The sequence below is a fragment of the Parambassis ranga genome, chromosome 3, assembly GCF_900634625.1.
Source record: "Parambassis ranga chromosome 3, fParRan2.1, whole genome shotgun sequence".
Classification (NCBI taxonomy): domain Eukaryota; kingdom Metazoa; phylum Chordata; class Actinopteri; family Ambassidae; genus Parambassis; species Parambassis ranga.
This window is the reverse complement of record NC_041024.1, coordinates 705,180-731,211: the sequence shown is the minus strand read 5'-3', so window position 1 is coordinate 731,211 and position 26,032 is coordinate 705,180. Positions and strand designations below refer to the sequence as shown.

Below are 26,032 nucleotides of genomic sequence, written 5' to 3'. Positions count from 1 at the left end.
CATCAGTGTGCTCACCTCATGTCACAAAGGCTGGAAGCTACAGCTGGAATCCTTCATATTCTAATATATATATATATATTTCTCTCATTAGAAGGAATGTTTAGCTCAAAGATTAAAAACAGTTCATTCTTTTTAAACTGTACATATGAATCAGAGAATGTTTGTTTTAATTTTGCACATTTACAGAATAGATTTCTGACCTGTGAGTGTTTTTATTCTGACTCATGTCAGAACATGTCTGTAGTTTCCAGATTGATGCTAAGTGATCCTCTCTTGATATGTGGAGAGTTATATGACAGCAATGCCGAGGTTGTGAGTTCGAGTCTCACCTGGAGCATTGTTGTGTGTCCTTGGGCAAGACAAGACACTTCACCCTAGCCTGTGGTGCTCCTTGCTAGTCATTGTATGACACTGCCTTAAAGAATTTCCCTCTGGGATTACTAAAGTATCTAAAAAATAAAAAAAACCCTGCTGGGATTTATTGAAAATAAGTCTCATAAGAATCATGTGAAGATTTGTTTTAATATCTCTATTTATATTGTGTTGTATTTATCCTCTGCTTCGTGTTAACATGAAGGCCTTCAGGCGAGGTAAGAGGACATGAGCCTCCCGTCCATCACACCTCGTGGTGGTCGTTTATCTGATGGAAGTGTAGCTGCTCCTGGAACTCTCTGTCTGTCTCTGCACTTTACCAAATATTAAACTGTTTTTAATATCCCAGCCCGTCTTCCTGCTCCTTTCTTCCTGTGTGCCCAACATCACAACACTCAGCATCATATCAAAATATATCAATACAATAAACATTGTACAGTGTGCAGTATTACACACTATGTTGTATTTGGAGTTATTTGTGTATAAGAATTACTTCTAATGTGTATTATTGCCCCGATGATGTTTATTTGGGACGTCTCCTACACTTTACGACAGTTTCCGTGTCTTGACGGCTGCCGGTTGCCACAACATCCTTAAACATGGCTGCCGCGGCGCAGGGTGCTGGAGCTGAGGCGGATTTAATGGAGACCCGGGAAGGTCCAGGGCCGGGAGCAGACAGCGAGGCTGCTCCGCGGGACAGACCGGTGTGTCTGATCGTGCTGGGCATGGCGGGCTCCGGGAAGACCACGTTCGTACAGGTGAGCCTGGGTGCGGCTAAAGGGTAGCTAACGGCAGCTAAAAGGAGCTAACAGCAGCTAACAGCAGCTAGCCTCTTCTTCAGAGCTCGGTAGCACGTGGATAAAACGTGTGTAAACGGCTAATAGGCAAAGAAATGAAGTGTGAGCGGAGCAGGCATCAGTCAAACCTGGAGCCTTTAGAGCCAAATGAGTCGCTGAGTGGAGGCTAACCGGCTAACGGGTGAAATCCTGCTCACGTCTGTACGCACCTGTCTGTCTGTCTGCACATGTTCGACCTGACATGTCACGCTGCCTGTGCTCACATGGTAAATGGATAATATCTTAGGTTTTCTCGTGTGTGTGTGTGTGTGTGTGTTCCAGAGGCTGACGGCTCACCTACACACTCTTAAAGATCCTCCGTACGTCATCAACCTGGACCCCGCAGTCCATGAGGTCCCCTTCCCTGCAAACATCGGTGAGGAGCTGTTCATGTACTGGAGGAGCTCAGGAGCCTTTACTAATAATTCTGACACATGGTCCGATACTGACCTTTTCAGTGGTCAGTGAATGCATCATGTGTGAGTCCCTCTGTCCCCTGTCCTCCAGACATCAGAGACACGGTGAACTACAAGGAGGTGATGAAGCAGTACGGCCTGGGCCCGAACGGCGGCATCGTGACATCACTCAACCTGTTCGCTACACGCTTCGATCAGGTGACTCAGATGGAAGCTCTTCACTCGATGATTGGCTTGTTTAAAACCAGCGCTGCCTTGTTGTCATGGTAATATGAGGCTGGGCGTCAGCATTCATGTAAGGGTTTCCATGACGACAGTCTGCACATAAAGATGGAGACCCTGCTGCTGCAAGGTGTAGCAGCGGTGTTCAGCGAGCACAGAGGTGTCTCTGGTTTTTATTTATAAGCACACATCTGTCTGACGGTGTTTGTTCACTTCAGGTGATGACGTTCATTGAGAAGAGGCAGCAGCACCACAGGTCAGTGAAGAGTCCTGCACAGCTGAGGGCGATGATGCTCCTGTGTTTACACTTCCTCCTCCTCTGTGTGGCTGCAGGTACGTGCTGATCGACACCCCGGGACAGATCGAGGTCTTCACCTGGTCGGCGTCTGGAACCATCATCACAGAGGCTCTGGTTCGTCCGTCTGTCCGTCCTTCTGTGTACTGGTTGTGTTACAGTGAGTTAATAATGTGTGTTTCAGGCATCGTCCTTTCCCTGCGTCGTCATCTATGTGATGGATACGTCCCGCAGCGTCAACCCCGTCACCTTCATGTCCAACATGCTGTACGCCTGCAGGTACCTCCCCGCCCTGCTCCATCACAAACACACTGAGCATACCAACCACAGGGTTCTTGCAGAGTCTGAGAAGTCTTCATTTAGTTTCAAGTCTTATTTTTTGCTCTTGTTTATTCCCGAGAATCGTTGGCCTCATAAGATGAGAGTAAAACGCCACAATCAGAAGCCGATTCTGCGTCGCCTCTGTCTGAGGGGCTTGGATAGCGCCCGCTGTTGGAACGTGACACCACAAATCCCCTGATAACTGCTGGTCAGTTGTCGGCCATGTTTGAGATGCCTGTGTGTTCAGTCGCTTCGCCTTCTTGTGGTAGAAAACACGGGGAAGTGTGTTTTCAAAGAGGCTTGGCTTGATAACAGCGATTGTTACAGCTGGTTGTAAGCGGTTCCTTGCAACCAGCACGCTCGCTGTAAACCTTGAGGACCATCCAGTTAGGGACCTGGGTGTGAAAGCGCCTGAGTCTCACTCCGGACAAACACCAGCTTGCTGTAAAAAGCCTTCAGCGGCCTCAAGCTATCACCCAGTTTTGTAAATCACCCTCGCCGCCCTCACCTTCATCAGCGCCCGGTCCCTCCGGACTCGCAGTCTAACGACCTTCGAGCTACCTTTGGTTCCAATGAGACATCATAATCGGAGGTTTGGATTCTTCACTCGGTTACAAAGCATCTGTCATATAACAGCAGTACTGATATTTGCATCTTGTTTCGGGTAGTGCGTCGTGTTGGTCTCGTTCACAATGGTCTGGAAAGGTCCTAAAGTTAACTTACTGAAACCTGCAAGAACCCTGCAACCAAACCTGGACACATGCTGAGCGATCAGGGCTCCCCTGGGTCCTGGTGCTCTGTGGCGTTACACAGGATCCACCTTGGTCTCTTATTTTGATCCAGATGTCAGGATGGAGGCAGCGGCACACAGATCCATGAAATCTATATATAATAAGAGACCTTATTTCACACATCTGCCAAAAGCAGTGGCTTCAGGCGTCCAGCAGGGGGCGCTAACAGAGCAGCTGAACATGCTGTTTGTACCAGCAGGACTTCAAAGGACGCTGACTCAGGTCTCTGTGTGTTTCAGTATTCTCTACAAAACCAAGCTGCCCTTCATCGTCGCCATGAACAAGGTGAGGCTGCTCAGTGTGCTGCTGTGTGAGTGAGACGATGATGATGATGATGATGATGGTGATGATGATGATGATGATGATGATGGTGATGATGATGATGATGATGATGATGATGGTGATGATGATGATGATGATGATGATGATGTCAGCCCGTGTGTGTGTTTTCATGCAGACTGACATCATCGACCACAGCTTCGCCGTGGAGTGGATGCAGGACTTTGAGGTCTTCCAGGATGCTCTGAACCAGGAGACCTCATATGTGAGCAACTTGACCCGCTCCATGAGCCTGGTGCTGGATGAGTTCTACACCAACCTGCGGGTAGGAGCGCCTGAATGTGCAGAACGTATCCAGAGCAGCCTCGCTGCTGTTCGTGTGACGCGTTCAAAGACCGTTGTAAAGTTGGGCGTTTCCTCTCTGTGTGCAGGTGGTGGGTGTGTCTGCAGTGACAGGAAGGGGACTGGACGAGCTGTTCGTTCAGGTAGAGGACGCCGCCAAAGAGTACGACAGGTGGGTTTGAAACAGGAAGGAGCGTTTAACAGGTGTGTGTGTGTGTGTGTTAATCTGACGTCTTCCTCTGTTTCCTCAGAGATTATCGGCCAGAATATGAGCGCCTGCGCAGACAGCTGGTGAGTGTGTGTGTGTGTAGGTGCACGAGTGTGTCGGTGAGTGTGTCTGTGCCTGTGTGTGTATCTCTTTGTGTGTGTCTGTGTCTGTGTGTGTGAGTCTGTGTCTCTGTGTGTGTGTATCTCTGTGTGAGTGTGTGTGTGTCTGTCTGTGTCTGTGAGTGTGTATCTCTGTGTGTGTGTTTGTGTGTATCTTTGTGTCTGTCTGTGTGTGTGAGTCTGTGTCTCTGTGTGTGTGTATCTCTGTGTGAGTGTGTGTGTGTCTGTCTGTGAGTGTGTATCTCTGTGTAAGTGTGTGTGTGTCTGTCTGTGAGTGTGTATCTCTGTGTGAGTGTGTGCGTGTGTCTGTGAGTCTGTGTCTCTGTGTGTGTGTATCTCTGTGTGAGTGTGTGTGTGTCTGTCTGTGAGTGTGTATCTCTGTGTAAGTGTGTGTGTGTCTGTCTGTGAGTGTGTATCTCTGTGTGAGTGTGTGTGTGTGTGTGTCTGTGAGTGTGTATCTCTGTGTGTGTGTAAACAGCCCTGCTGACGTCCTGCAGGCTGAAGCTCAGAGTCTGAAGCAGCAGCAGCAGCTGGAGCAGCTCAGGAAGGACCTGGGCGCTGTCGACATGAGCAGCGCTCCGTCCACAGGTACACACCGCTCACAGTCCAACATGGCCGCCAGAGATGGTGAAGAATCAGAGTTTATCACACTTCCTGTCTGCAGGGGGCGCTGACATCGCTGGGCCCAGTGATCTCATCATGACCCGGGGAAACCCAGACGGCGAGGAGGAGGAGGAGGACAGCGACACCGACGACATCGACCACAGGGGTGAGGAGAGACACCGTCCATACACTGTAAAAAACATGAATACATCTACACGCTGTTAAAAACATGAATACATCTACACGCTGTAAAAAACATGAATACATCTACACTGTAAAAAACATGAATACATCTACACTGTTAAAAACATGAATACACTGTAAAAAACATGAATACATCTACACGCTGTTAAAAACAATAATACATCTACACTGTAAAAAACATGAATACATCTACATGCTGTTAAAAACATGAATACACTGTAAAAAACATGAATACATCTACACTGTAAAAAACATGAATACATCTACACGCTGTAAAAAACATGATTACATCTACACGCTGTAAAAAACATGAATACATCAATACACTGTAAAACAGGGGTCTCAAACTCAGCGTCCCTGGGGGGCGCTGGGGGTGGAGTCTGGGTGAGGCTGGGCCACATCAGGTATTCCACAAACAAAAGGGCTTCACATATTCCAAACAAAATACAACTGGTCCAATCGTCTCAATCCTTATTAATAACAGATCAGGATAGGAATGCAAATTATTGATTAATTCATTAATCGATAGTTGAATGACCTTATCGATGGATTAACGATTAATTGATAAGCAGTGATTTTCCTGGGCCTGAATTTCCCTCAGTTTCACTAAGATTAAAAGCTAAACATTGTTTACTGAAAAGCTGCAGGTCAGTATTCTTAATGAGTGAGTGATTGAGACAGTTATACAGACAGATTAAATACAACATGCTGCTTCAACATGATGAACAAGCTGCATGATACATTAGGAACATCAAATAAACCCTGAATAGCAAATATAACTAATATAGACCGATGGAGTTCGTTAAATTATTTATAATAATAAATGCAATGCATGCGACGGGAGAGAAGCCTGTGTCCTGTGTCCTGTGTCCTGTGTCCTGTGTTCTGTGTCCTGTGTTCTGTGTCCTGTGTCCTGTGTCCTGTGTCCTGTGTCCTGTGTTCTGTGTCCTGTGTCCTGTGTCCTGTGTCCTGTGTTCTGTGTCCTGTGTCCTGTGTTCTGTGTTCTGAAACAGCAAGCAGCGAGTGGAGAGGAGCTAGAGGAGATGTGTTATAGAGTTCATTAGAACGTGGCTCTAGGTGGCGTTAAAGTGATGTTAGATTCAACCTAACAAAGAAAAGTTGGGAGCAAGCTGTTGTTTACTTAAAGTTAGAGTAGACGTATCATTTGGCTGATGATCAGTTGTTTGCTGTATCTGCAGTGGATATGAGGAGATTCCAGAATCAGAAAGTGAGCCTTACTTCTGCAGGTAAAACAGCAGAATGCAGGACGTGGCCTTTAGTAAATTAAAAACTTCCCCATAGTATTATATCAATATATTATTTATAATGATCACATTTTAATGCCTGTGAGTGATGACTGTTCTGACAGGAGGATACGTAGGCCGACCTGGACACCCAGCTAGGTTACCCAGTTCACCAGTTCAGTCGATGGCGCTCTAACAAATCACCTGCTCCGCCTTCAGTGGAGCAGAGAAAAAGTGCTGCTGCCCTGCTGGCGTGTATAATCAGCGTAACACAGAGTTCACCACCAAGTTCCACAGAGTTCAGAAAATGTTCCTATTTATTTTCCAAAGTTGCATTCAATAGATACTCTGCTCATCTGGAGCTGCACCCTTGATGCTTCACATCGTCACACATCTGTGTTTCAGTCTCTTCTGTGTGAGGATGTGCCTGTGTCAGGGTGGGATCGTGTATTTAGTGATGACAAAAGACAGGGCACTGATACAAGCTGTAGGCCCAGCTAAGTATGATGTGATTTTAGTGATGGTGTCTCCAAAATCTGGAATTTTAAATTTGAAAATGTGTCGGAACCCTGAACATAAACACTGCTGTCTGATGTGACGTCACTACAGACACAGGTCCAGGGGTCAGTGAGGGCAGCCACTGAGAACACGGGTTCTGTTCAACTAGCATCCAGATTAAAAAGAAAAAGTATTTTGTGACCTGCGTGTTCACAGCGAGCCCAAATGGAAACGCTGATTATCACGCGGCAGTCTCCTAGCTTGATGTATTCTGGGACTATATTCTGACGGAGCACTGCTACATGCACACAGAGATCACACAGCCCCTGAAAACAAACACACAACATACCAGCATGGCTAGGCTGCTGAGAACTGAGATGAACCTTCATCAACAGTCGTCAGACTTTGGGCTCTTGAATGCATCATGTGACCTTTGGCCCTGTGTCTTGTTGAAATCAATTCTTAACATCTCTTGTGGATTTTCAGTGACGGAGGAGAGCAAAGAAAACGAATCCTTCGGAAACTTCCTGAAGGAGAGGAAGGAAGCGGTCCAAGTCCGAAACCAGAAGCGCGCCACGCCAGAAGGCCCCTGACGTGCACGTCCACACCCTGCATGCCGAAGAGGAAGTGACGGACTGAAGGTGAGAGGGGGCGCAGTCTGCACACAGCAGATCCGGATCACTGCTCAGACCAGGCCGAGCTTCCTGTCCGCTCAGAGAAGCTGCTCCCTCCTGAAGAGAAAAGGATTTATTTTTATATTTTATCCTGTCGACCTTTGTTTGTGGAACACTGAACAGTTGTGATGTAAATAAACCTGCAGTGAATAAAGTGGCAGCAGCTGGTCTGTTCGGTGGAGCTGAGGCTCATTCATCAGGGTTTGATGTGAACTGGGGGAAGAACCGTGTGTCTGTGTGTGCTGCTGTGCTTGTCTTGTGCTTGTTGTCACACAGGTCGTGGTTGAACTTTTCGGTTCTGTCCGCCCACCTGAGCGCTGTGAGGAGTAAACGTGCTCTGACTGTCAGTGTCTGGTGAGCGGAGGCACAATAATCCCACATGCTTCAGATCCATCAGCTGTCAGAGTCTCTGCTCGTGCTCATTCATGTCTGCTCTGTGAATGGATTCGAGCGCCGCCCCCCGCCATCTGCCGCTCTGTTCTGTCGCCTACGTGCTTTCTGAAATCCGGCGGCGTGGTCGGACTGAAGAGCAGCTGACTCACGCTTCCACTCACAGAGGCACCACACAACAGACTTATAAAAACTGACACCCTCTAACAGGTTCACCGTGGGCACAAGTCTGTGGACGGCTCGCCTGAAGGCAGCGCTGAGTGAAAAGATGCTCGGGGACCAATGGCGGTTCTGCATTTATACAGGCTCTCAGTGATGCTAACTGGCCAACAGCTTGTTATCTAAGGTGGCATCTCATCACAGCATCAAACCGATGCTAAATCAGCTAGCTGGTGTGTTTGCAGACTGTTTTACTCGCTCAAGTTACAAAATCATGACTGAACGGTTCTGGTTTCACAAGCAAGATATGATCAGAGTGAAAGTCCATAATGAGGTTATGAGGTCACAGCTAGCTCCCACAGCTTAGCTTGTTCATGTGGCGGCTAATTTGGCCAGCTTGCTGTTTGCAAATTATGTTCACAGCTACAAATTATGGAGTGTTGCTAAGTTACAGCGAGCTATGCTAACCCAGCTTCTTTGCTTTTCCAAAGAACAAAGTTCAGGCCGGGTCCAGGTCAGCAGCACCCACTCCGGGTTTTGGTAAGTGATCAAATTTGCAAGCTAGCTGCAGCAGCATCAACATGCTAACACTCCTGTATGAACAGAAGACACAACAGGGCTGCAGCTGTCTGAGTGGCAGGCGGGCGCTGGTGAGATTAAGATTAACTTTATTAATCCCTGTGGGGAAGTTAAGTTGTAGCAGCAAAGAACAATAAACACACACACACACACACGGCAGCAACAGAGTATGTACACACACATAAAGCAGATCAAGAAGAAGATAAACACACGAAGCTGTGATTTATTATTATTTATTATTATTATTATTGGCTTTATTTGGTAACAAGGGTCTTTACATTTATACCTGAAAAGTTTCAACAGCAAACACTGCTGCAGGCCTGTGTGTCTCTCTGTGTGTGTGTGTGTGTGTCTCTGTGTGTGTGTGTGTCTGTGTGTGTGTGTGTGTGTCTCTGTGTGTGTGTGTGTGTGTCTGTGTGTCTCTGTGTGTGTGTGTGTGTGTGTCTCTGTGTGTGTGTGTGTGTGTGCTGAGTTTCTGGAAGTCTGCAGCATCAGTGACTCACCTGATATTCAGCCCACACTGTTGTTGCCCCCCCTCTCCTCCTCAGCCAGTAGCTCGCTCGCCCTCTCCCTCTCTCCCTCCCTCCCTCTCTCTATCCTCTGCCAGCAGCTCGCTCGCCCCCTCTCTCCCTCCCTCTCTCTCTCTCTCTCTCTCCCTCTCTTGCTCTCCTCCCTCTCTCTCTCCTCTCTCTCCTCCTCTCTCTCTCCTCCTCTTCAGCCAGTAGCTCGCTCGCCCTCTCTCTCCCCCCCCGCTCTCTCTATCCTCTGCCAGCAGCTCGCTCGCCCCCTCTCTCTCTCTCTCAGTGGGTTGCAGACACGATCAGAAACGATCACGACGCCTCGCCGACACAAATCAGACACGACTGCTGGCTGAGCGTCCATCTGTTCATTCATGGTGTGAGCTGGTTTCAGCCGGCCACTGTGCTTCATATTGATACAGAACCGTTAAGAAATGTCCACCAACTGTCCACGATGAGACAGAACAACAGAACAAACGTCCTCTGAGTCGATCATTGAAGGTCAGTGCAGCCTGTGGGTCTGAACTCGGGGCACACCCCTCAGCTGACTGCATCAGTGCGTTTGTTTTGTGTTACTTTACACACCTGGGAGGCTCTGTCCACCGTCTCTGCTCAGTCCCACCTCAGCGCCATCCTCCCTCGCCATGATATCACTGACTCGGCTCAGCGCAGTGACCTCATTCTCAGTGACATCATCGTGCGAACTGAGATGATGTCATCTCTTCCAGTTAATGCTGCCGCTGCTGCTCGTCCTCTGAAGCACCCAGAGGAGCCAGCAGAGCCCCGCCCCCTCACATCATCAATACTCTGTAGGTCATCGAGTCAGGTTACAGGTTCTGCAGAAACATCATTTGTTTCTACACACACACACACACACAGAAACACACTCACACAGACACACACACACTCACACACACACTCTGAGAGCTCTGAGAGCTTGCAGCTGATTGGCTGCTGTTGACATCATCATGTGGGATGTGGAGGTTTCTCTCCTTGTTGCTGCAGCCTCTCACCTTGCCTGCTCCTCTCACACACACACACACACACACACACACACACTGCAGCTGCATTACATCATCTGCTTCAGGACTTTGTGTTCTGCTGTGGTGCATGCTGGGAGCTGTAGTCTCACACAGCTGTGATTGATCCATCAGGATGAGGTCTGCTGGTTGATGGGATGATTTTTAGCAGCCTGTTTACTGAATGAACAGTGACAGGCTGACAGATGGAGGCGGTAACACTGATGTGTGTGTGTGTGTGTTCAGGCAGGATGAGCAATGCTTCATTGTCAGCCTTTAAATTTAGCGCTGACATTTCTCCAGCAGACCAGAGCAGACCGGTTTGAAGCAGGACCAGCTGAGAGGATGCCTCATGGCCCTTATGCTTACGTGCAGGATGGGAGGTGTCCCCCCCATCCCTGGACTCTGACCCTGACCCTGGTGGACTCAGAGGTTGGAGAAGCTCTGCTCTGAAGGTGGCTGCAGCTGTGTGTCATGTGACCTTTGACCTGCCGGTCTTCAGGCTGGTGTGTGTTGTGTGGACACTGGAGACGGCAGCTGGTCTCTGTCCTCAGACCTGCAGGGTCCTGACACTTCTTCCAGCAGATTCCTCCTCGTCCTGAAAAACAGTGTTCAGGAGGATTCCACACCTCCCCCCTCCTCCTCCTTCTCCTCCCCCTCCCTCCTGCTGCCCCTGCTGGACCAATCGCAGCGCAGCATTCCTGCCAGCCAATGAGCGGGCTGCAGGGTGATGTCATGCTCGGGGCTGCTGTGTGGTGCTGATGCTGCTGAGCTGCAGAGCGCAGAGCGGAGCGACCGTGGCTGCAGGGTGAGTGACAGCTCCTCCTCATCCTCACACTCACCTTCTCCTTCATCTGCAACCCAGCCGTCAGCCCGTCTGTCTGCTCCACTCATCCGCAGGTCCATTTTCATTTCTGTCTTTCTGCAGCTTCTCTTCCTCAGCATGTGTAGATTTATGGATTCATTCATTCATGTATTGTTTGTTTGTTTGTTTCTTTCTTTGTTGCTTTGTTTGTTGCTTTGTTGTCTTTTGGGGGTTTTAGAGTTTGAGAGCTCGGCTCGCTCAGCTCTGCAGAGCGTGCTCTGCTCACTGGCAACAATGACATCATCGCTCAGAGCACACACACACACACACAGACACACACAGAGACACACACACACACAGACTTCATGCTGTTGTTGTTTCTGCAGAAAAACTGACAATCTGACAGACTGATGTTTGTGTGGAGCAGGGACGGGTTGTGTTGTATTGTGTGGTGTGCAGCAGCTTTGTTGTGTTGTGTCCTGCTGTCCGTCTTTGTGGGGGGACAGCTGCTGGACGCTGCAGACAGAGCAGGACAGTCCTGACGGGCTGTCTGTGCAGCTAACACTCGTCTCTGTTCTGTGTGGAGCCAGTTTGTGGGGAAAGTCTGTGTGTCTGTGTGCTGATGTGTGTGTGTCTGTGTGCTGATGTGTGTGTGTCTGTGTGCTGATGTGTGTGTGTCTTTGTGTTGATGTTTGTGTGACTCACAGCCGCTGCCTGAGGAGCACGGCCGGACCTGTACAGATATTCTTAGTCTGAGTCTGTTGATCAGTGTGCAGTGATGGTTTATGTGCTGAAGTGTGTCCTGGTGTCCCCCGCGGTGGACTGACACTGTCCCTGTGTGTGTCTGCAGGAACAGACTCTACCTCACCAACGTGTCTTTGACTGACCGCAGCAGCAGCAGCAGCAGCAGCAGCAGCAGCAGCAGCATGACGCTGGCAGGTAAAGCTCTGACTGGTCCCCTGCGGGCTGTTAGTTCTGGTTCTGCTGTTGCAGGTCTTCATCACTGTTTCCTCTGATGTTTCAGCCTACAGAGAGAAGATGCGAGAGCTCCCCCTGGTGTCCCTCTTCTGTTCCTGCATCCTCCCTCAACCCAGGGAGCCTCCAGCAGAGAAGAAAGAAGGTCAGCTGCTTTCTCACTGCTGAAGAACCTGAACTAACCACCGTTAAAATGTCTGAGCCTGACGGTGCTGACACCACCTGCACTCACCTCTTGGTCTCTTTTGCAGCTGCCGGCGTGGTGGACTTGAACCTGTGCAACATCCGGGACATGGAGGTGATTGAGCTGAGCAAGCGAGCGAGCGGCCAGGCCTTTGAGGTCATCCTGAAGCCACCCACCTTTGACGGAGGCCCCGAGCTCAGGGCCACCACACCGCCTCGCCAGAAGCCATCGCTGGAGGAGATCCAGAAGAAACTGGACGCCGCTCAGGAGAGGAGGAAGGTCAGTCCACGTGAAGCTAGCAGCTCTGTGAGGCTGCTTTAGCTTTGGGCTACATGCTAACATCTGTGTGCTAACATGTTGATGTCAGTCTCTGATCAGAGCGTTCACACGCGTTCACACAGTTGTGGAGATGTTTTTGTCTAAATAGTCCAAATTCAGACGTTGGCCTGATCCCATCCTCTGGGGACCATGAATGTGTTTTTAGGTTTCAGGTGTTGTATGAACATCTGTCCTGCCTCTGACTCCCTCTAGTGTCAGGAGGCGGAGCTGCTGAAGCACCTGGCTGAACGGAGGGAACACGAGCGGGAAGTCGCTCAGAAAGCTTTGACCAAAGAGCGGCAGGAGCACCGCGCCGACGCCAACAAGGAGCTGCGGCTGATGTCCCTGAACGCCTCGCAGGAGGAGGTGAGCAGGAGCGGCCTGGTTTACTGGAGCCACATTCTGTCTGTGGACACGTGTCCCTGATGGACGGTTCTCTTTGTGTCTTTCAGGACAAGCACAGTGTGGAGGTGAGGATGGGCAGGAGCAGGAGGGATTCTGGGTAGTAACCAACAGACAGATGAGAAGGAAGCAGCGTACAAACCGGATTATCCTAGCTTAGCATAAACTGACACACACAGCTGTTTCAGGCAGGCTTACAGGCTGGAACCAGTGTTTGTCGACTTGTGTTTGTCGACTTGTGTTTGTGTGCTCCTGTGTGAACTGCCCCTGTTCTCTGCCTGCAGGTGTCTTGATGGCCTGATCACAACACAAGCTGAACCTTATTTGGAAGCCATTTTGGAAGGCTGAAGATTTGATGTGCTGGAGACAAACCCGGCGTTGCTCCGATAAGGAGGCTGACAGGAAGTGACTCTGAAAAGAGAAGGAAGAAGACTGAGGACTGCCCGACCTCGTCTGATCTACCAGGACTTTTAACGAGCTGAGCTCTTCAGGCGGAAGAGCACGCAGCAGATCCAGTCATCTTTGCAGGGTTTTACTGTGCTTTGTTGCCATGCCAACAGTGCCAATGTGTTTGTGTGTGTGAGTGTTTATGCATCAACCAAACCACCAAACCTGATTCAGGCCTAACAGGAAGTGCATCACAACAAACCACACCTGCCAGGAGTCAGCTTCATCAGCTGGGCAGGAACCATGGCTGTGTGGAGACCTCTAGTGGCAGCTGAGGGTACAGCAGCAGCAGCTGGGGGTGTGTTTCTGTGGTGGACTCCTCTCAAAGTCTGATCAGCATCAACAGCAATGCATCTAGAGCTGAAGGCGAGCTCAGCAACACCAAAACCCCCAAAAACCAACAGGACCCCCAGACACACTCCAAAACCTGCACGGACTGAAGCTGGTCCTGAGACAAGAGCCAGTGTCAGAGACCAGAAAGAGTCAGAGCACCACAACATCGAGTCCAAACAGAGGCTCAACAGGCCCCGAAAACAGGTGTAGTCCAGAGAGCAGAGAGTCTGAGACACCTCGGACAGACCTGAAGGTAAAGCCACAGTACTTCATAACCCCACAGAGACCAGCACCCCCTCAGACCTGCAGAGACCTGTACCCCACACAGCTCGCATGCTAACTTTCATGCTAGCATTTGAAGCTACATAGCCTTCCTGTGTAACCTGGACGAGGCACACTGTTTCCTGTTAGCTCGCTAGGCTAACATGCTGCCATGGATGAGTGACTGTGTGTGTACAGCTGCTTCACTCACCACGCCATCGTGAAGGGTCAGGATGTGATGATGATGATGATGATGTACAGAAATCACATTATATTTTAAACGGAACAATAAAACAATGACACTTTAGTTCTTGTTTGAGTTTTTACTTCATAAATACACTAAAACACTTAAATATTAAATAAGGCATAAATTACAGTGTAGTTGTGATGATGATGATGATGATGAAGGTCACAGCAGCCTGTCATGGTGTGATTTTTTTGTAGACCTGATTTTTTACGTTACTTTAATATAAACTCATAATGAGACATAAATAAATATAAAGTGATGATGCGGACTGGCTGTGGTGCTGAACTCTGACCCCTCGGGTCCCCCAGCCGGTTCCTGACTGACCTCTGCTGGTCAGGGTCACTGCTGCAGCTGGACCCTGGGTCGGACGCAGGTGCAGCCCACCGCGACGAGGCGGGACTCCAGGCGATAGTGGTAGCCGTGCCCCGCCCCCACCGACCGGACCCGCCGCAGCATCAGCACCTGGTGCATGATGGGTCTGGACTCCAGGTTCAGGTCCTCCTGGCCCTTCGAGTTCAAACAGCCCCGCAGCAAACAGCGAGCCTCGGACAGCACCGGGGGGAACATAGAGTCATCGCTGGACACGCTGAGGACGGAGAGGGACGAGGGACACTGTGAGCGTCCTGTCCTGACATTAAAGGAGCATTCTGCGGGGTTAGCACTTACTTGTAGGCCCACGGGGAGATGGAGGCGTTCTCCAGCGGACGCATGTTTCTGGTGGGAACCAAAGAGTTGGGGTCCAGCTGCAGGGGGACCGTTTCTACCGCTGCACCGTCAGAGGACTGCCGGTGTGGCTTTGCAGCTTTCGGCATGGCTGCTGCTCCTGTCATCATCATCATCATCATCATCATCATGGCCACAGCACAGGCAGCCTGAGGAAGAAGAGGAAGAGGAGTCAGTCCAAAACATGAAGCATGGTTCCATCATAAAGACGGCCACGCCCCCAGAAAAAGAAATGAAACTTGTTCCGATCAAATCTCACTCTCAAAACTGAGATTAAAAGGTGCTCCTCAGAGTTCACATCTTTTGTCACATTCTTTTCTGTTTTGCTTCATGAGTTCACTGAACTGTGTGTGCAGAGCTAATGACACACATCGTGACTCCGACATGGAAATGTGCTGACACGTAGAGACTAAAGCTGAAAGCGTCTGTACAGGTCTGAGTCCTCAGACGTGCAGATAATGTCCTCAGCTCCTGTCCTCAGCTCCTATCCTCAGCTCCTGTCCTCAGCTCCTGTTCTTATCTCCTGTCCTCAGCTCCTGTCCTCAGCTCCTGTTCTTATCTCCTGTCCTCAGCTCCTGTCCTCAGCTCCTGTTCTTATCTCCTGTCCTCAGCTCCTGTTCTTATCTCCTGTCCTCAGCTCCTGTCCTCAGCTCCTATCCTCAGCTCCTGTCCTCAGCTCCTGTTCTTATCTCCTGTCCTCAGCTCCTGTCCTCAGCTCCTGTCCGTGTGTCCTCCGCAGTAAACATGGAGGTTCAGTGTTCTCCGTCTCAGAAACATCAAAGCTTTTTGATTTTTAACTCTTACCGTCACTCTGGAGTTAGTTGCTGACAACATGTTGCTCGCCGTCCTCGTGGTTTTGTGTCTTTTGTCTGATGTTGTGTTTTAGGCTCCTCGGGCTCTGCTGGAGGTTCAGGTCAGGATGCTGCAGGTGCTTCTTCTTCTCTGCTGGACTCCACGTTATGCTCAGAGTTTTATCCTGGTCGGGCTTCCTGTGATGATGTCACATCTTTCTTCTTCTGTGTCTTTGATCTTCCTCCATAAACCACAGGGGCAGCATGACGAGGCGATTCTCGACCCAGTTTCTCACTCGATGTAGAGGTGAAGTGATTCTGCACACAAAGACCTGCAGCACATTTTCTAGGTCAGAGACTTCAAACTGTCTGATGGCTCAGATCGACTCTGTGAGTCTGTGAGTTTAACCCCGGCCTGCTGGTCTGCAGGTAGAGGAGGAGACCAGGAGGGGACTGTGGTGTATGATCACCCTGACATCAGATGAGACATGATGTCTCTTCTTGTCTCATTGTGTCTTCTGTTTGTGTCTCACTTGTCCTCTGCCGTCCTCTTCTTGTTTCATCACGTTGGGTTACATTGTATCTTTTCTTTGAAGTGTTCTGACGTGACGCATGTAAAGTCACTTCCTGTGATGTCACACATCTGATGCAACAGAGGAAACTCCTGGCAGTCCGATGTGACAGCACCTCAGTAAGGCCCCTGTTCACTGTGGCCCCTGTTCCCTGTGGAGTCCTGTTCCCTGTGGAGTCCTGTTCCCTGTGGGGCCCCTGTTCACTGTGGAGTCCTGTTCACCGTGGGCCCCCGTTCCCTGTGGGGTCCTGTTCCCTGTGGGGTCCTGTTCCCTGTGGGGCCCCTGTTCACTGTGGAGTCCTGTTCACCGTGGGCCCCTGTTCCCTGTGGGGTCCTGTTCCCTGTGGGGCCCCTGTTCACTGTGGAGTCCTGTTCACCGTGGGCCCCTGTTCCCTGTGGGGTCCTGTTCCCTGTGGGGCCCCTGTTCACTGTGGAGTCCTGTTCACCGTGGGCCCCTGTTCCCTGTGGGGTCCTGTTCCCTGTGGGGCCCCTGTTCACTGTGGAGTCCTGTTCACTGTGGTCCCTGTTCACTTTGGGGTCCTGCTCACTGTGGGGCCCCTCACTCCCTCTCCCCTCTGCTGCAGTCTGTATCTGTGTGTGTCATGTGACGCCGGATGTGAGCGCGCTCAGTCTGACCTGGTTTACTGTCATGTTGTGACTCAGGTCGGTCCAGAGTGCAGCATCATCTCTTCAGGTTGTTCGGTGCAGCCCACGCCGGCAGCGCCGCGCTGACCTGGTTTGACTGACAGATTGATCTTATCAGTGATGTGAGACACTTCCTGCAGGCTGCAGCTCCCGCCTCACACCTGTTCCTGTCTGTAGACGCGCTGGCGCCGTCTCAGGCAGCTGCAGCCTCATACAACACGGCGGCTGAGCCTGCTTCTACTACGCCTTCTACCTCTTTAACCCTTTGCATTCAGATTTTGTGACTTTTGACACTGATGGAGGCTGAACCACCTGCAGCTCCTCCCCTGCCCGCTGATCACCTGATTGATTACACCTGCTTCACCATCCCCACTGATCAGTGTGGGGTTCATGTCACTGCACCTGTCCACAGCTCCTGTAGAGGGCGCTCTGCAGGCAGTCTGACTGAACAGTGATCAGTGATGTCATCAGAGGTCAGTCAGATCCAGTAGATCATGTATCAGAGCTAAATGTAAACAGACTGATGTCCATCAAACACTAGCTAACAGCTGCTAACGGCTGCTGATTGGTCAGCTCAGATTAGGACTGATGGGGACCGGAGGTCCTCCCTCCAGGAGTCCTCACATATATATCTCTATAGGGGCTCTGCTGCTGCTGGTTGGTGTGTCCAATCAGAGCGGAGGATGCTGGGATGACATCACTGATAGTTATAGACTAAGACCTTTATTGATTAGAAAAGATGTAAAACTTAAACTGTTGTTTAAAAACAGATCAGAGCGCCCCCTGTGGGACAGGAGGTCCATGATGGACCACACCAGCCAACTTGGATTCATGTATTTTTGTTTATTTATAAAACACTGTGAGTGTATCGGGGCTCCTGCAGGTTTGACAGTGTCTCCGTGGGCCCTTCAGGGACCTCACCGGCTTTAAACAGAGTTTTAACGTGGAATCATGGAGGATCTGAGGGTCCAGTGAATCACGGGTTCTGTTCCTGGATGTCAGTCAGAGTGGTGTTTCCCTCAGAAACCCCCCCACAGCACCCACAGCTCTCTGAAGGTGTTTCCAGTCACCGCAGCAGCAGTCCTAGAAAGACACACACCTCCCTCATCAAACAGACCACACCCAGCCTGAGGTCCATCTGGACCGCTGCGGTCTACTTGTATGGAAGCTGAGATAAACTCTGACCTCCTTTCAGTGTGTCTCTGACAGTGGGTGGGTTCCAGCTCGTGGAAATGCTAACGTAAAAATGACGCCATCTTTCCATTAACACACATCAGAGCTCACAACTGCCTGCAGGGTGTGACTGCACCGTCCTCTGTCCTCTGTCTGTCTGTCTGTCCTCTCTCTGTCCTCTGTCTGTCTTCTGTCTGTCTTCTGTCTGTCGGTCTGTCTGTCTCTCTGTCCTCTGTCTGTCCTCTGTCTGTATGTCTGCCCTCTCTCTGTCCTCTCTCTGTCTGTCTGCCCTCTCTCTGTCCTCTGTCTGTCTGTCAAATATGTTTTTGTATGTAGTGTTTGTGTAGAGTGCTGTGTGTGTGTGTGTGGCTCCTGTCCTCACCCCCTCTCTTCTGCTGCCCCCTTCAGGACACTCTCTGCACTGCAGAGCTCCCCTCAGCTGTCTGTGTTGTCCTCTGCAGCCTGCAGGTGTCGCCGGTGAGGCCGCGGTCGTTAATGCTGACTCAGATGATGCTTCCTGGCCGGTGTGAAAACTGCTGACGGCTCTGCTGGTAACCGTCGGCAACCAGCGGAGATAATATCGAGGAGATTTTTATCAGATGAATCTCTGGTTTCCTCTGTCAGTCAAACGAGGTCAGAGAGAAGATGCTGACAGACCTGATAGAAACCCTCAGAACTCAAACCTCAGAGCCGACCACATCACAGCTCCAACCGCTGCAAACATCCCCGGCCCGACGTCACCGCCAGGGGGCGGGGCCTCCGCAGCAGGCAGCTCTCTGACAGCCATTTATGGAAACAGGAAGCAGAACAATGACATCACAGCCTGCTGACTGGCTGATGGGGTGACTGACTGATCCATACAGGAGGCAGCGGGCGTTTAATAACTTCAGCTTATCAATCAAGAATAAATCACACGTCTCAATCACAAAATAAAAACTTATCTTAAAACATGTTTTATTAATGAGCAGCGGGCAGAAAACCCGACATACATACAGAGTGTGTGTAGACTCCAGTCCTGTTCCAACAGTCAAAGTCCTCCCAGTGGTCACATGATAACACAAAGGCCTTGATTTGAGAAGAAGAAGAAAAGAGAAACTCACAGCAGCAACAGGAAGTGCAACAGAAACACACACACACACACTGTGTGATCAGGATACTGTGATCACTACTGTTGGAAATAAAATGATTAACCTCCACTTTGCTGACTGTCAGCTGTGTGTCTTCTTGTCTGATTCTCCCGACGAGTCCTGCTCCATTCACAGAGCCCTACTTCAGCTTCATCTGACCAAATGACCTCAGTCTGTGTCTCTGTCTCCAGGTGGTCTCTAGCAGACCTCAGTCTCAGTTGGAGGTGTCTTCTCTGCAGTCTGGCAGTCCATTCCTGAGCAGGACTCTAGCGATGGTCTGACTCTTCAGGTCCAGACCTGGTTCAGTCCTTCACTAGTGTCTCTGCAGCTGTTCTCTTCAGACTTGTCTCTCACTGGTTTTCTTTCCAGAACCTTCCACATGTTTCTCTTCCTGTCTCTGACGGTCTGCTTCATGATGCTTCAGACTAAATGTTTCTGGTTTCTGTGTGTCCTGCAGGACTCCAGTCCTCACTGTGAGCTCAGACCAAATGTTTCCAGGGTCTCAGGTGAAGCACAGATTGCAGAGCATCACTGATAACATCTGTACTGTGGATAAACAGAGGACAGATTTGTCCTCTGTTAGTTTCCTCTTGTGACTCAGTGATCTGTGTGTTTCCTGATATATTTTGAAAATCCTTGCCCCCCTGTGTCCCTGTGTGTCTTCCTTCCTTGTGTTTGCCTCCTTCAGGATTGCTTGCCCCACCCTAACGTGTCTCACCCGTGTCCCTGTGGTTCTCCTTTGTGTTGGGCTTGTGTGGTTCGTTAGATCCTCTTCAGTCCTCTGGTTTGTCCTTTTGTGTACTGGACGTCTTATTAAAACTCACGATCAGTTCAGCTGTCGTCATGTCTGCGCCACACATACTGTGAGAAGTGTTCTGTTAAATGCTCCGTGGGAGACGTTTGAAAGACATTTTTATAAGAGGGACGATGAGTTTGTGTGAAACCGTGAGAAGCTGCGCTCCGATCAGCTCATGCTTTATGTGAGCTGTGGCTCATAATAAAACATGTAGGAGTCCAGGTGTGTGGAGGAACACCTGCTGCAGGACCAGCCTCATCAGTATGGATGTGTGTGTGGGGCTCCTCAGGGGCACCGCAGGTGAAGTTTGATCCTGTTAATCTGGACTGCTGAGGTCACAGTGTGTGACCAGCATCAGTTTGAGTCTAATCTGAGTTCAGAATCTCCTGAATAAACACCATCATCCAAACATAGGTTAAAATGATCCAGCATTAAACAAATAACTGATATAAACATGAAATATAAGCGTGACGATGAGTGTAACTGTCAGCTGATCTCAGTGCTCCGACGGTTCACGTCAGGTCGTGGCCTCAGACGAGTGTGTGTGTGTGTGTGTGTGTGTGTTGGATAAGTGTGTGTGTTGGATGAGTGTGTGTCACATCTGGCCAGTGGAGGAGTGCTGACTGGATTCCTGCCATGTGAAGAGGTGTGTGTGTGTGTGTGTGTGTTGGATAAGTGTGTCTGTGTGTGTGTGTGTGTCTGAGATGCTGTCAGAGGAGAAAAGCTCGGTCAGACTTTGATCTCCTGAAGCTGCTGATGCTCTGATAACAGGACTCCCCCGCTGACTGCTTATCAGCTCACAGATCAGGTGTGATCAGCTCCTCATAAATTCATCTGATCACAGAGCAGTCGCACACTCAGACACACTGGACCACGACAACGACAACATGAGGCTGCTCACACACTGCGTCTGCACACTGCTGGTAAGACGACACACACACAGCCGGAGCGACACACACATTTTACGTTTGATTTAATTTCTAGGAACAAAAACGCTAAAATGAAACATGTCAGGATTTTTGTTTCGTGACGTCTTGAACTCATATCGACTCGAATAAATAAAACAAATCAGCTGACCTGCGTGATGCATTCAGGGTCGCTGCAAACACAGTTACAGATATTCATTATGTTATTATTTATTTATCTATTTTATTTTCCCGCTGTGTCTGATGTCACTTTGTTCATAGGAGGTCTGTGTTTGAACAGTGAACACGACGGTCTGTATCTAGCACTGACTGTAAACGCTGTCCAAACACTGGTTCAGGACCCGCGGGGGGTCAGAGGAGGTTTTGTGTCGGTCTACAAATACATTCGGAGACATGTGTGTTGTTTTAGGCCCCGTTCACACTGGAGAAAGTCATTCCAGCTAGAGTAGGATTGAGCCCAGACAGCCTTTAAGCTGGATGCGTTCAGACCTATTTTCAAATCTGGCTAGCACACACTTGTGTCTGCACTCAATCCAGCTTCATCCAGCATGTTTGCTGTCCTCCAAACCACTAGGTGGCGCCTCGTAATATACAGAGGCCGTTCACGCCGCGGGAGGACCGCGTGTGCGCATGCAGTTTTTTGTCCCGTGTCGCGCCCCGTGAACCGGAAGTAGCATGTTGCTAACCGGAAGTAGCATGTCGCTAGCCGGATTCGCTCGCCACATTTGCGTTCACACCTGAGCCACATTTGAGCCAATCCGGCTAGATCCACCTGGATACAGCCGGATTCAAGGTGTTCACACTCTGGATTGATCAGGATGTGGCCGAATCCTGCTTAAGCCATGTTTTTTTCCCCAGTGTGAACGGGGTATCATAACGTGTGGCTCAGATGTGTCTTAAAATCCACGTTCTGTGTCCTCAGGCCTGCTGCAGTGCATTGTGGGGGGTCTCCCCCTCCAAGGCGCCTCCTCCTGGATGTGACTCCATGTTGGCGTTCTCCTCAGAGGTCTCCTTGTCTGAAGGAAGCGGGAACATCCACAGCAGATCTCTGTCTCCGTGGACATGGAGGTCAGTGAACGCACCACATAATCACTAATGTGATCACTAGCCTAATCTGACAGGAACAACTAGAAGGTGCCGCCTTTGAACGAGCAACACACATGGAGACCAAGCCTCTGATTGGACGGCCATTAGCTTTGAGTGGCTAACGTTAGCTTGTGTTAGCTCAGCTCGTTCGTCTGTTTCCAGGGCGACCACGGTGAAGGACCAGATCCCCTCCACCCTGTGGGAGGCCGAGTGCAGCAGCAACTTCTGTTCCAGCCCCATCCCGGGTCAGAACACGCACAACCTGAACTCCGTCCCCGTCTACCAGAACGTCCTGGTCCTGAAGCGGCAGGCGGGGCGGAGCTGCTACACCGCGTCGTACCGCTCGGTGGCCGTCGGCTGCACCTGCGTCTGGGCCAAGACCAACCAGGACTGAGCCATGCATGATGTGTGCATCATGACTAAATAACATAAGGGGGCTGTGAGATTTACTGTTTCACAAAAACACAAAACACCTAACACAAAATAAAACCCTTCTGTTCATGCTTGTTCTGTTGTCTCCGTCTTTCACTCCACATTTCCCGTCCTGTGAGTTGGACACAGATTCCACATGAACATATTCATGAACAGTTTCTGCTGCCATGAGGTGTGTGTGTGTGTGTGTGTGTGTGTGTGTGTGGAGTCTCATGACGTCTGAAATCCTCATTCAGACTGAAATCGGCTCTAATTAGCTGAAAACAAGGACACATTGTAGAGCATGTGTGTGTCTGTGTGTGTGTCTGTGTGTGTGTGTGTGTCAGCATGTGATGCCGCTCAGACTAATACAATAGACCGGCTCAGAGCATGTGTGTGTCCACTCAGCAGCAGCTCCAGTCCTGCAGAGGAAACACTCAGGTAGGTCTGTTAGGTTAGAAATGACTCTGTGTGTAGAGCAGGTTGAAGCGAAGCGTCTGGGTGTAGAGTTTACTTGAAGACGTTTCTCTGCTCCTCCATCAGCTTCATCAGTTCTAACTGTTGGTGGGAAACATGGTTTATATGTGGAGGAGGACCTCAGTGGGTAAAACTTAAAAACAATAGCACTAAATGTTTCCATGGTTACCTGTGATGATCTGTGTGTGAGTGACTGTGTGTGTGTGTGAGTTAGTGAGTGAGTGTGTGTCTGTGTGTGCGTGAGTGTGTGTGTGTGTGTGTGTTAGTGAGTAAGTGAGTGTGTGTGTGTGTGTTAGTGAGTGTGTGTGTGTGTGTGTGAGTGTGTGTGTGTGTGTGTGAGTGTGTGTGTGTGTGTTAGTGAGTGTGTGTGTGAGTGTGTGTGTGTGTGTGTCTGTGTGTGTGTGTATGTGTGTGTGTGTGTGTGTGTGACTGTGTGTGTGTGTGTGTGTGTGTGTGATCAGACAGATCAGATTTTTTCCTTATAAAAGTATAAAGTGCTTGTTGTGTCATCAGCCAATCAGAAGCCTCCTTTGGCTGAGCGTTTGTTTTCAGCTCAGTACTACAGCTCCCATGAGCCTCAGCTGCTGTTGCTATGGAGACGTATCTGTCTTGTTTGTTTCTGACCTCAGCATCACCTCCCATCATGCCTCGGGTGTCGTTCGCCCCTCCCTCGCTGTGCCTCTCTTCCTGCCCTCTGCTGGACCTCCTCCCCCGTCCCTCCCCCCAGCCCACCCTCCGGGACGTGGAGGTGCCGCCTCTGTTTCGGGAGCGCTTCATCCGGTCGGGGTACCGTCCTGCAGGGCTGCCGTGGCGCTGCTACGCCCTCAGCCTGTTCCAGCTCCACAATGAGACGCTGAACGTGTGGAGCCACCTGCTGGCCGCCCTGTGTGTGACGCTGAGGTTCACGGCGTTCGTCGTGCTGCAGGGAGGGGTAGGACGCCATCATCTGCTCCTGGTCTGCTGCTGCCTGACTGTCTGACCGCCTGCTGTCTGACCTTTGACCTCTTCAGGGTGTCCTGGGTTTTCGGCTGCAGGGTCCTGAAGGTCAGGGGTTCTCCGTGGACGCGTCCTCGCTGCCGCTGGTCCTCTACGTTCTCTCTGCCGTCACATACCTGAGCTGCAGGTGAGCGCTGCACCTCTTCTCCACGTGCTCTGTAAACATCCTGTATGAAACCTGTCTGCCATGACGGCCTGTGACTCCTCGCCACTTCCTCCCGCAGCACTGCCGCTCACCTGCTGCAGTCCCACTCAGAGCTGGCACATTACTCGCTCTTCTTCCTGGACTATGTGGGCGTGGCTGTCTACCAGTATGGCTGCGCTCTGGCTCTGTGGCTGTACAGCTCCAACGCCGTCTGGATGCAAAGCATGCTGGGACAGGTTTGCTCCTGGATGTTTGTTCTAATGTAGAAAACTGTGGCTGATCTTCTGTGTCATGTGGCCTTAGCACAGCGCCCTCCTGTGGTCATGTGAATGACTGTGTCCGCAGGTCTACCTCCCGGCCGCCGCCTTCCTCGCCTGGTTCTCCTGCGCCGCCTGCTGCTACGCTAAGCTCCGTTTCCGCCGGCCGTACCCGCTCCACAGGAAGCTCTGCCAGCTGCTTCCAATGGGCGTCGCCTACCTGCTGGACATCAGCCCTGTGGCGCACCGCCTCGCCACCCACAGCTGGAGCAGCAGCCCTGCACTGCTGCTGCACTTCCTGCAGGTGGCGCCTCTCTCAGACACGTCATAGTTATTTTTTTAGATTTGTTCATGACATATATAAACCAGCATCTTCTCTCCACCAGGTGGTGCTCTTTCTGCTCTCAGCCTTCTTCTTCTCCTGTCCTGTTCCTGAGCGCTTCTCCCCCGGACGGTTTGACATCATCGGCCATGGCCACCAGCTGTTCCACATCCTGCTGGCGCTCTGCACGTTTGCCCAGCAGGAGGCGCTGTTCCAAGACTTCCTGTGGCGGCGGCCGGCGCTGGTCCGGGAGTTTGGAGAGGAGCGCCTCCTGCTGTCCTGCGCCTCCTTCCCCTGCCTGGCGCTCTGCTGCGCTTTGACGGCATTCGCCATGAGGAGGCAGGCTCAGCTGCAGCTGATGAAGGAGCAGAGATAGAAGAAGAAGAAACATTCAGAAGGTTGAAGCGGGGCAGCAGCTGCCTCGCTTCAACCTTCTGGATGAAAATGACCTGGGGGACTGAGAATAACAAGAAGAAGAGACTTCCTGTCCACGGACGGCGGGGTTTTATTTCAGTGACGGAACTTATGACTCTTTGAAGGACGTTGGCGTGCGTTTGTCTTCACAGTGTGACAGAATCGTTCTTCATCGACAGGGGACCTGCTGCTAGCCTGCTAAAGGGGTGGGGCAGAGACCATGTGACACAGAAACAGGAAGTGGCTGTCTTGTAAACTTAAAGGCATTCTGTTTCATATGTTTGCTGAAAAGTTGTGTTTTGCTGCTCCCTCTGGTGGAAAGGTTCAGACTCATGTTAAACAAACGTGTGTGTGTCTGTCTGACTGATCTGACCGTGCACACAGACAGGATCAGAGGATCAGGGTCAGGGTGCAGGACCAGCCGCTGGGCTGGGGCCTCCAGCTGCTGTTATCGTCCTCACACAGATCTGGCGAGCCTCGCTCCGCCGCTCATGCAGTCAGTGTCAGTTGGAGTGTTTGGGTGGAGCTGCTGATAACGTTCAGGTTTCAGTTTGAGTTGGGTTTAATGAGTCTTAAAGAATAGAATAGAATAGAATATATTTATTAACCCCTTTGGGAAGGTCCCTCAGGGATATTTGGGTAAAGACTGCAAACACACTGCCACAACCTCCTCCTCATAGTTTCAGCAAAATAAGGCTATAAAATGTATGCCAGTGTTGGACTGATGGTGTCCTGCCTGATGGGGGCGCTGTTGTAATTTTGTCACTACATCAATCAAACTGTGTTTCTATGGCAACACACAGGTCAAAGTTCTAATCAAAGATTAATCAGCAGCAGCAGATATGCATCAGTTTACAGGAGTCCAGCCAACGGAGCTAACACAGAGCTAACAGAGCTAACACAGAGCTAACAGAGCTAACACAGAGCTAACATAGAGCTAACACAGAGCTAACACAGAGCTAACAGAGCTAACACAGAGCTAACAGAGCTAACAGAGCTAACACAGAGCCAACAGAGCTAACACGGAGCTAACAGAGCTAACATAGAGCTAACACAGAGCTAACACACAGCTAACAGAGCTAACAGAGCTAACACAGAGCTAACAGAGCTA

General features: G+C 50.4%; 5 protein-coding genes across 6 annotated transcripts in view; 4 read left to right on the top strand and 1 right to left on the bottom strand.

The window, feature by feature from the left end:
- LOC114433728 (interleukin-17C-like) overlaps positions 1–37 on the top strand; it is a 1,239-nt gene extending 1,202 nt beyond the window's left edge. For both annotated transcript variants that reach the window (XM_028402386.1, XM_028402384.1), the window contains exon 3: positions 1–37. This exon is cut by the window's left edge and continues 377 nt beyond it. The gene's annotated coding sequence lies outside the window, so the exon portion shown is untranslated.
- A 918-nt stretch (positions 38–955) lies between these two features.
- gpn1 (GPN-loop GTPase 1) lies at positions 956–7,578 on the top strand. The gene is made up of 13 exons (XM_028401818.1): positions 956–1,130; positions 1,491–1,584; positions 1,716–1,822; positions 2,065–2,102; positions 2,180–2,258; positions 2,326–2,420; positions 3,493–3,538; positions 3,711–3,857; positions 3,964–4,046; positions 4,126–4,165; positions 4,699–4,789; positions 4,866–4,970; positions 7,237–7,578. The coding sequence occupies exons 1-13, from the start codon at positions 972–974 to the stop codon at positions 7,341–7,343; spliced, it is 1,191 nt and encodes a 396-aa protein (XP_028257619.1). The 5' UTR covers positions 956–971; the 3' UTR covers positions 7,344–7,578.
- A 3,189-nt stretch (positions 7,579–10,767) lies between these two features.
- LOC114433132 (stathmin-4-like) lies at positions 10,768–12,927 on the top strand. The gene is made up of 6 exons (XM_028401492.1): positions 10,768–10,897; positions 11,745–11,833; positions 11,919–12,014; positions 12,121–12,332; positions 12,585–12,737; positions 12,824–12,927. Exons 1-6 carry the CDS (start codon positions 10,851–10,853, stop codon positions 12,875–12,877), a joined length of 651 nt encoding a protein of 216 aa, XP_028257293.1. The 5' UTR covers positions 10,768–10,850; the 3' UTR covers positions 12,878–12,927.
- A 1,401-nt stretch (positions 12,928–14,328) lies between these two features.
- il17a/f1 (interleukin 17a/f1) lies at positions 14,329–15,717 on the bottom strand. Its single transcript, XM_028401493.1, has 3 exons — positions 15,589–15,717; positions 14,728–14,933; positions 14,329–14,647 (listed from the first exon to the last, which is right to left on the bottom strand). The coding sequence occupies exons 1-3, from the start codon at positions 15,616–15,618 to the stop codon at positions 14,401–14,403; spliced, it is 483 nt and encodes a 160-aa protein (XP_028257294.1). The 5' UTR covers positions 15,619–15,717; the 3' UTR covers positions 14,329–14,400.
- A 5,057-nt stretch (positions 15,718–20,774) lies between these two features.
- LOC114433577 (membrane progestin receptor beta-like) lies at positions 20,775–25,176 on the top strand. The gene is made up of 9 exons (XM_028402215.1): positions 20,775–20,810; positions 21,736–21,881; positions 22,062–22,097; positions 23,502–23,703; positions 23,822–23,910; positions 24,008–24,164; positions 24,274–24,489; positions 24,572–24,873; positions 25,074–25,176. Exons 1-9 carry the CDS (start codon positions 20,775–20,777, stop codon positions 25,174–25,176), a joined length of 1,287 nt encoding a protein of 428 aa, XP_028258016.1.
- The last annotated feature ends 856 nt before the right edge of the window (positions 25,177–26,032 follow it).

Bases quoted from the DNA above. Each gene is read 5' to 3' on its own strand.
- gpn1 (XM_028401818.1), top strand. From the start codon at position 972: ATGGCTGCCGCGGCGCAGGGTGCTGGAGCTGAGGCGGATTTAATGGAG. The intron at 1,823-2,064 runs GTGACTCAGATG...TGTTCACTTCAG, and splicing joins TCGCTACACGCTTCGATCAG to GTGATGACGTTCATTGAGAA. The intron at 2,421-3,492 runs GTACCTCCCCGC...TGTGTGTTTCAG, and splicing joins AACATGCTGTACGCCTGCAG to TATTCTCTACAAAACCAAGC.
- LOC114433132 (XM_028401492.1), top strand. From the start codon at position 10,851: ATGCTGCTGAGCTGCAGAGCGCAGAGCGGAGCGACCGTGGCTGCAGG. The intron at 12,333-12,584 runs GTCAGTCCACGT...GACTCCCTCTAG, and splicing joins CCGCTCAGGAGAGGAGGAAG to TGTCAGGAGGCGGAGCTGCT. The intron at 12,738-12,823 runs GTGAGCAGGAGC...TGTGTCTTTCAG, and splicing joins TGAACGCCTCGCAGGAGGAG to GACAAGCACAGTGTGGAGGT.
- il17a/f1 (XM_028401493.1), bottom strand. From the start codon at position 15,618: ATGTTGTCAGCAACTAACTCCAGAGTGACG. The intron at 14,934-15,588 runs GTAAGAGTTAAA...CTTCTTCCTCAG, and splicing joins CAACTAACTCCAGAGTGACG to GCTGCCTGTGCTGTGGCCAT. The intron at 14,648-14,727 runs GTAAGTGCTAAC...CTCCGTCCTCAG, and splicing joins ATCTCCCCGTGGGCCTACAA to CGTGTCCAGCGATGACTCTA.
- LOC114433577 (XM_028402215.1), top strand. From the start codon at position 20,775: ATGAGGCTGCTCACACACTGCGTCTGCACACTGCTG. The intron at 22,098-23,501 runs GTGGGAGGCCGA...CCTCCTCCCCCG, and splicing joins GACCAGATCCCCTCCACCCT to TCCCTCCCCCCAGCCCACCC. The intron at 24,165-24,273 runs GTTTGCTCCTGG...CTGTGTCCGCAG, and splicing joins TGCAAAGCATGCTGGGACAG to GTCTACCTCCCGGCCGCCGC.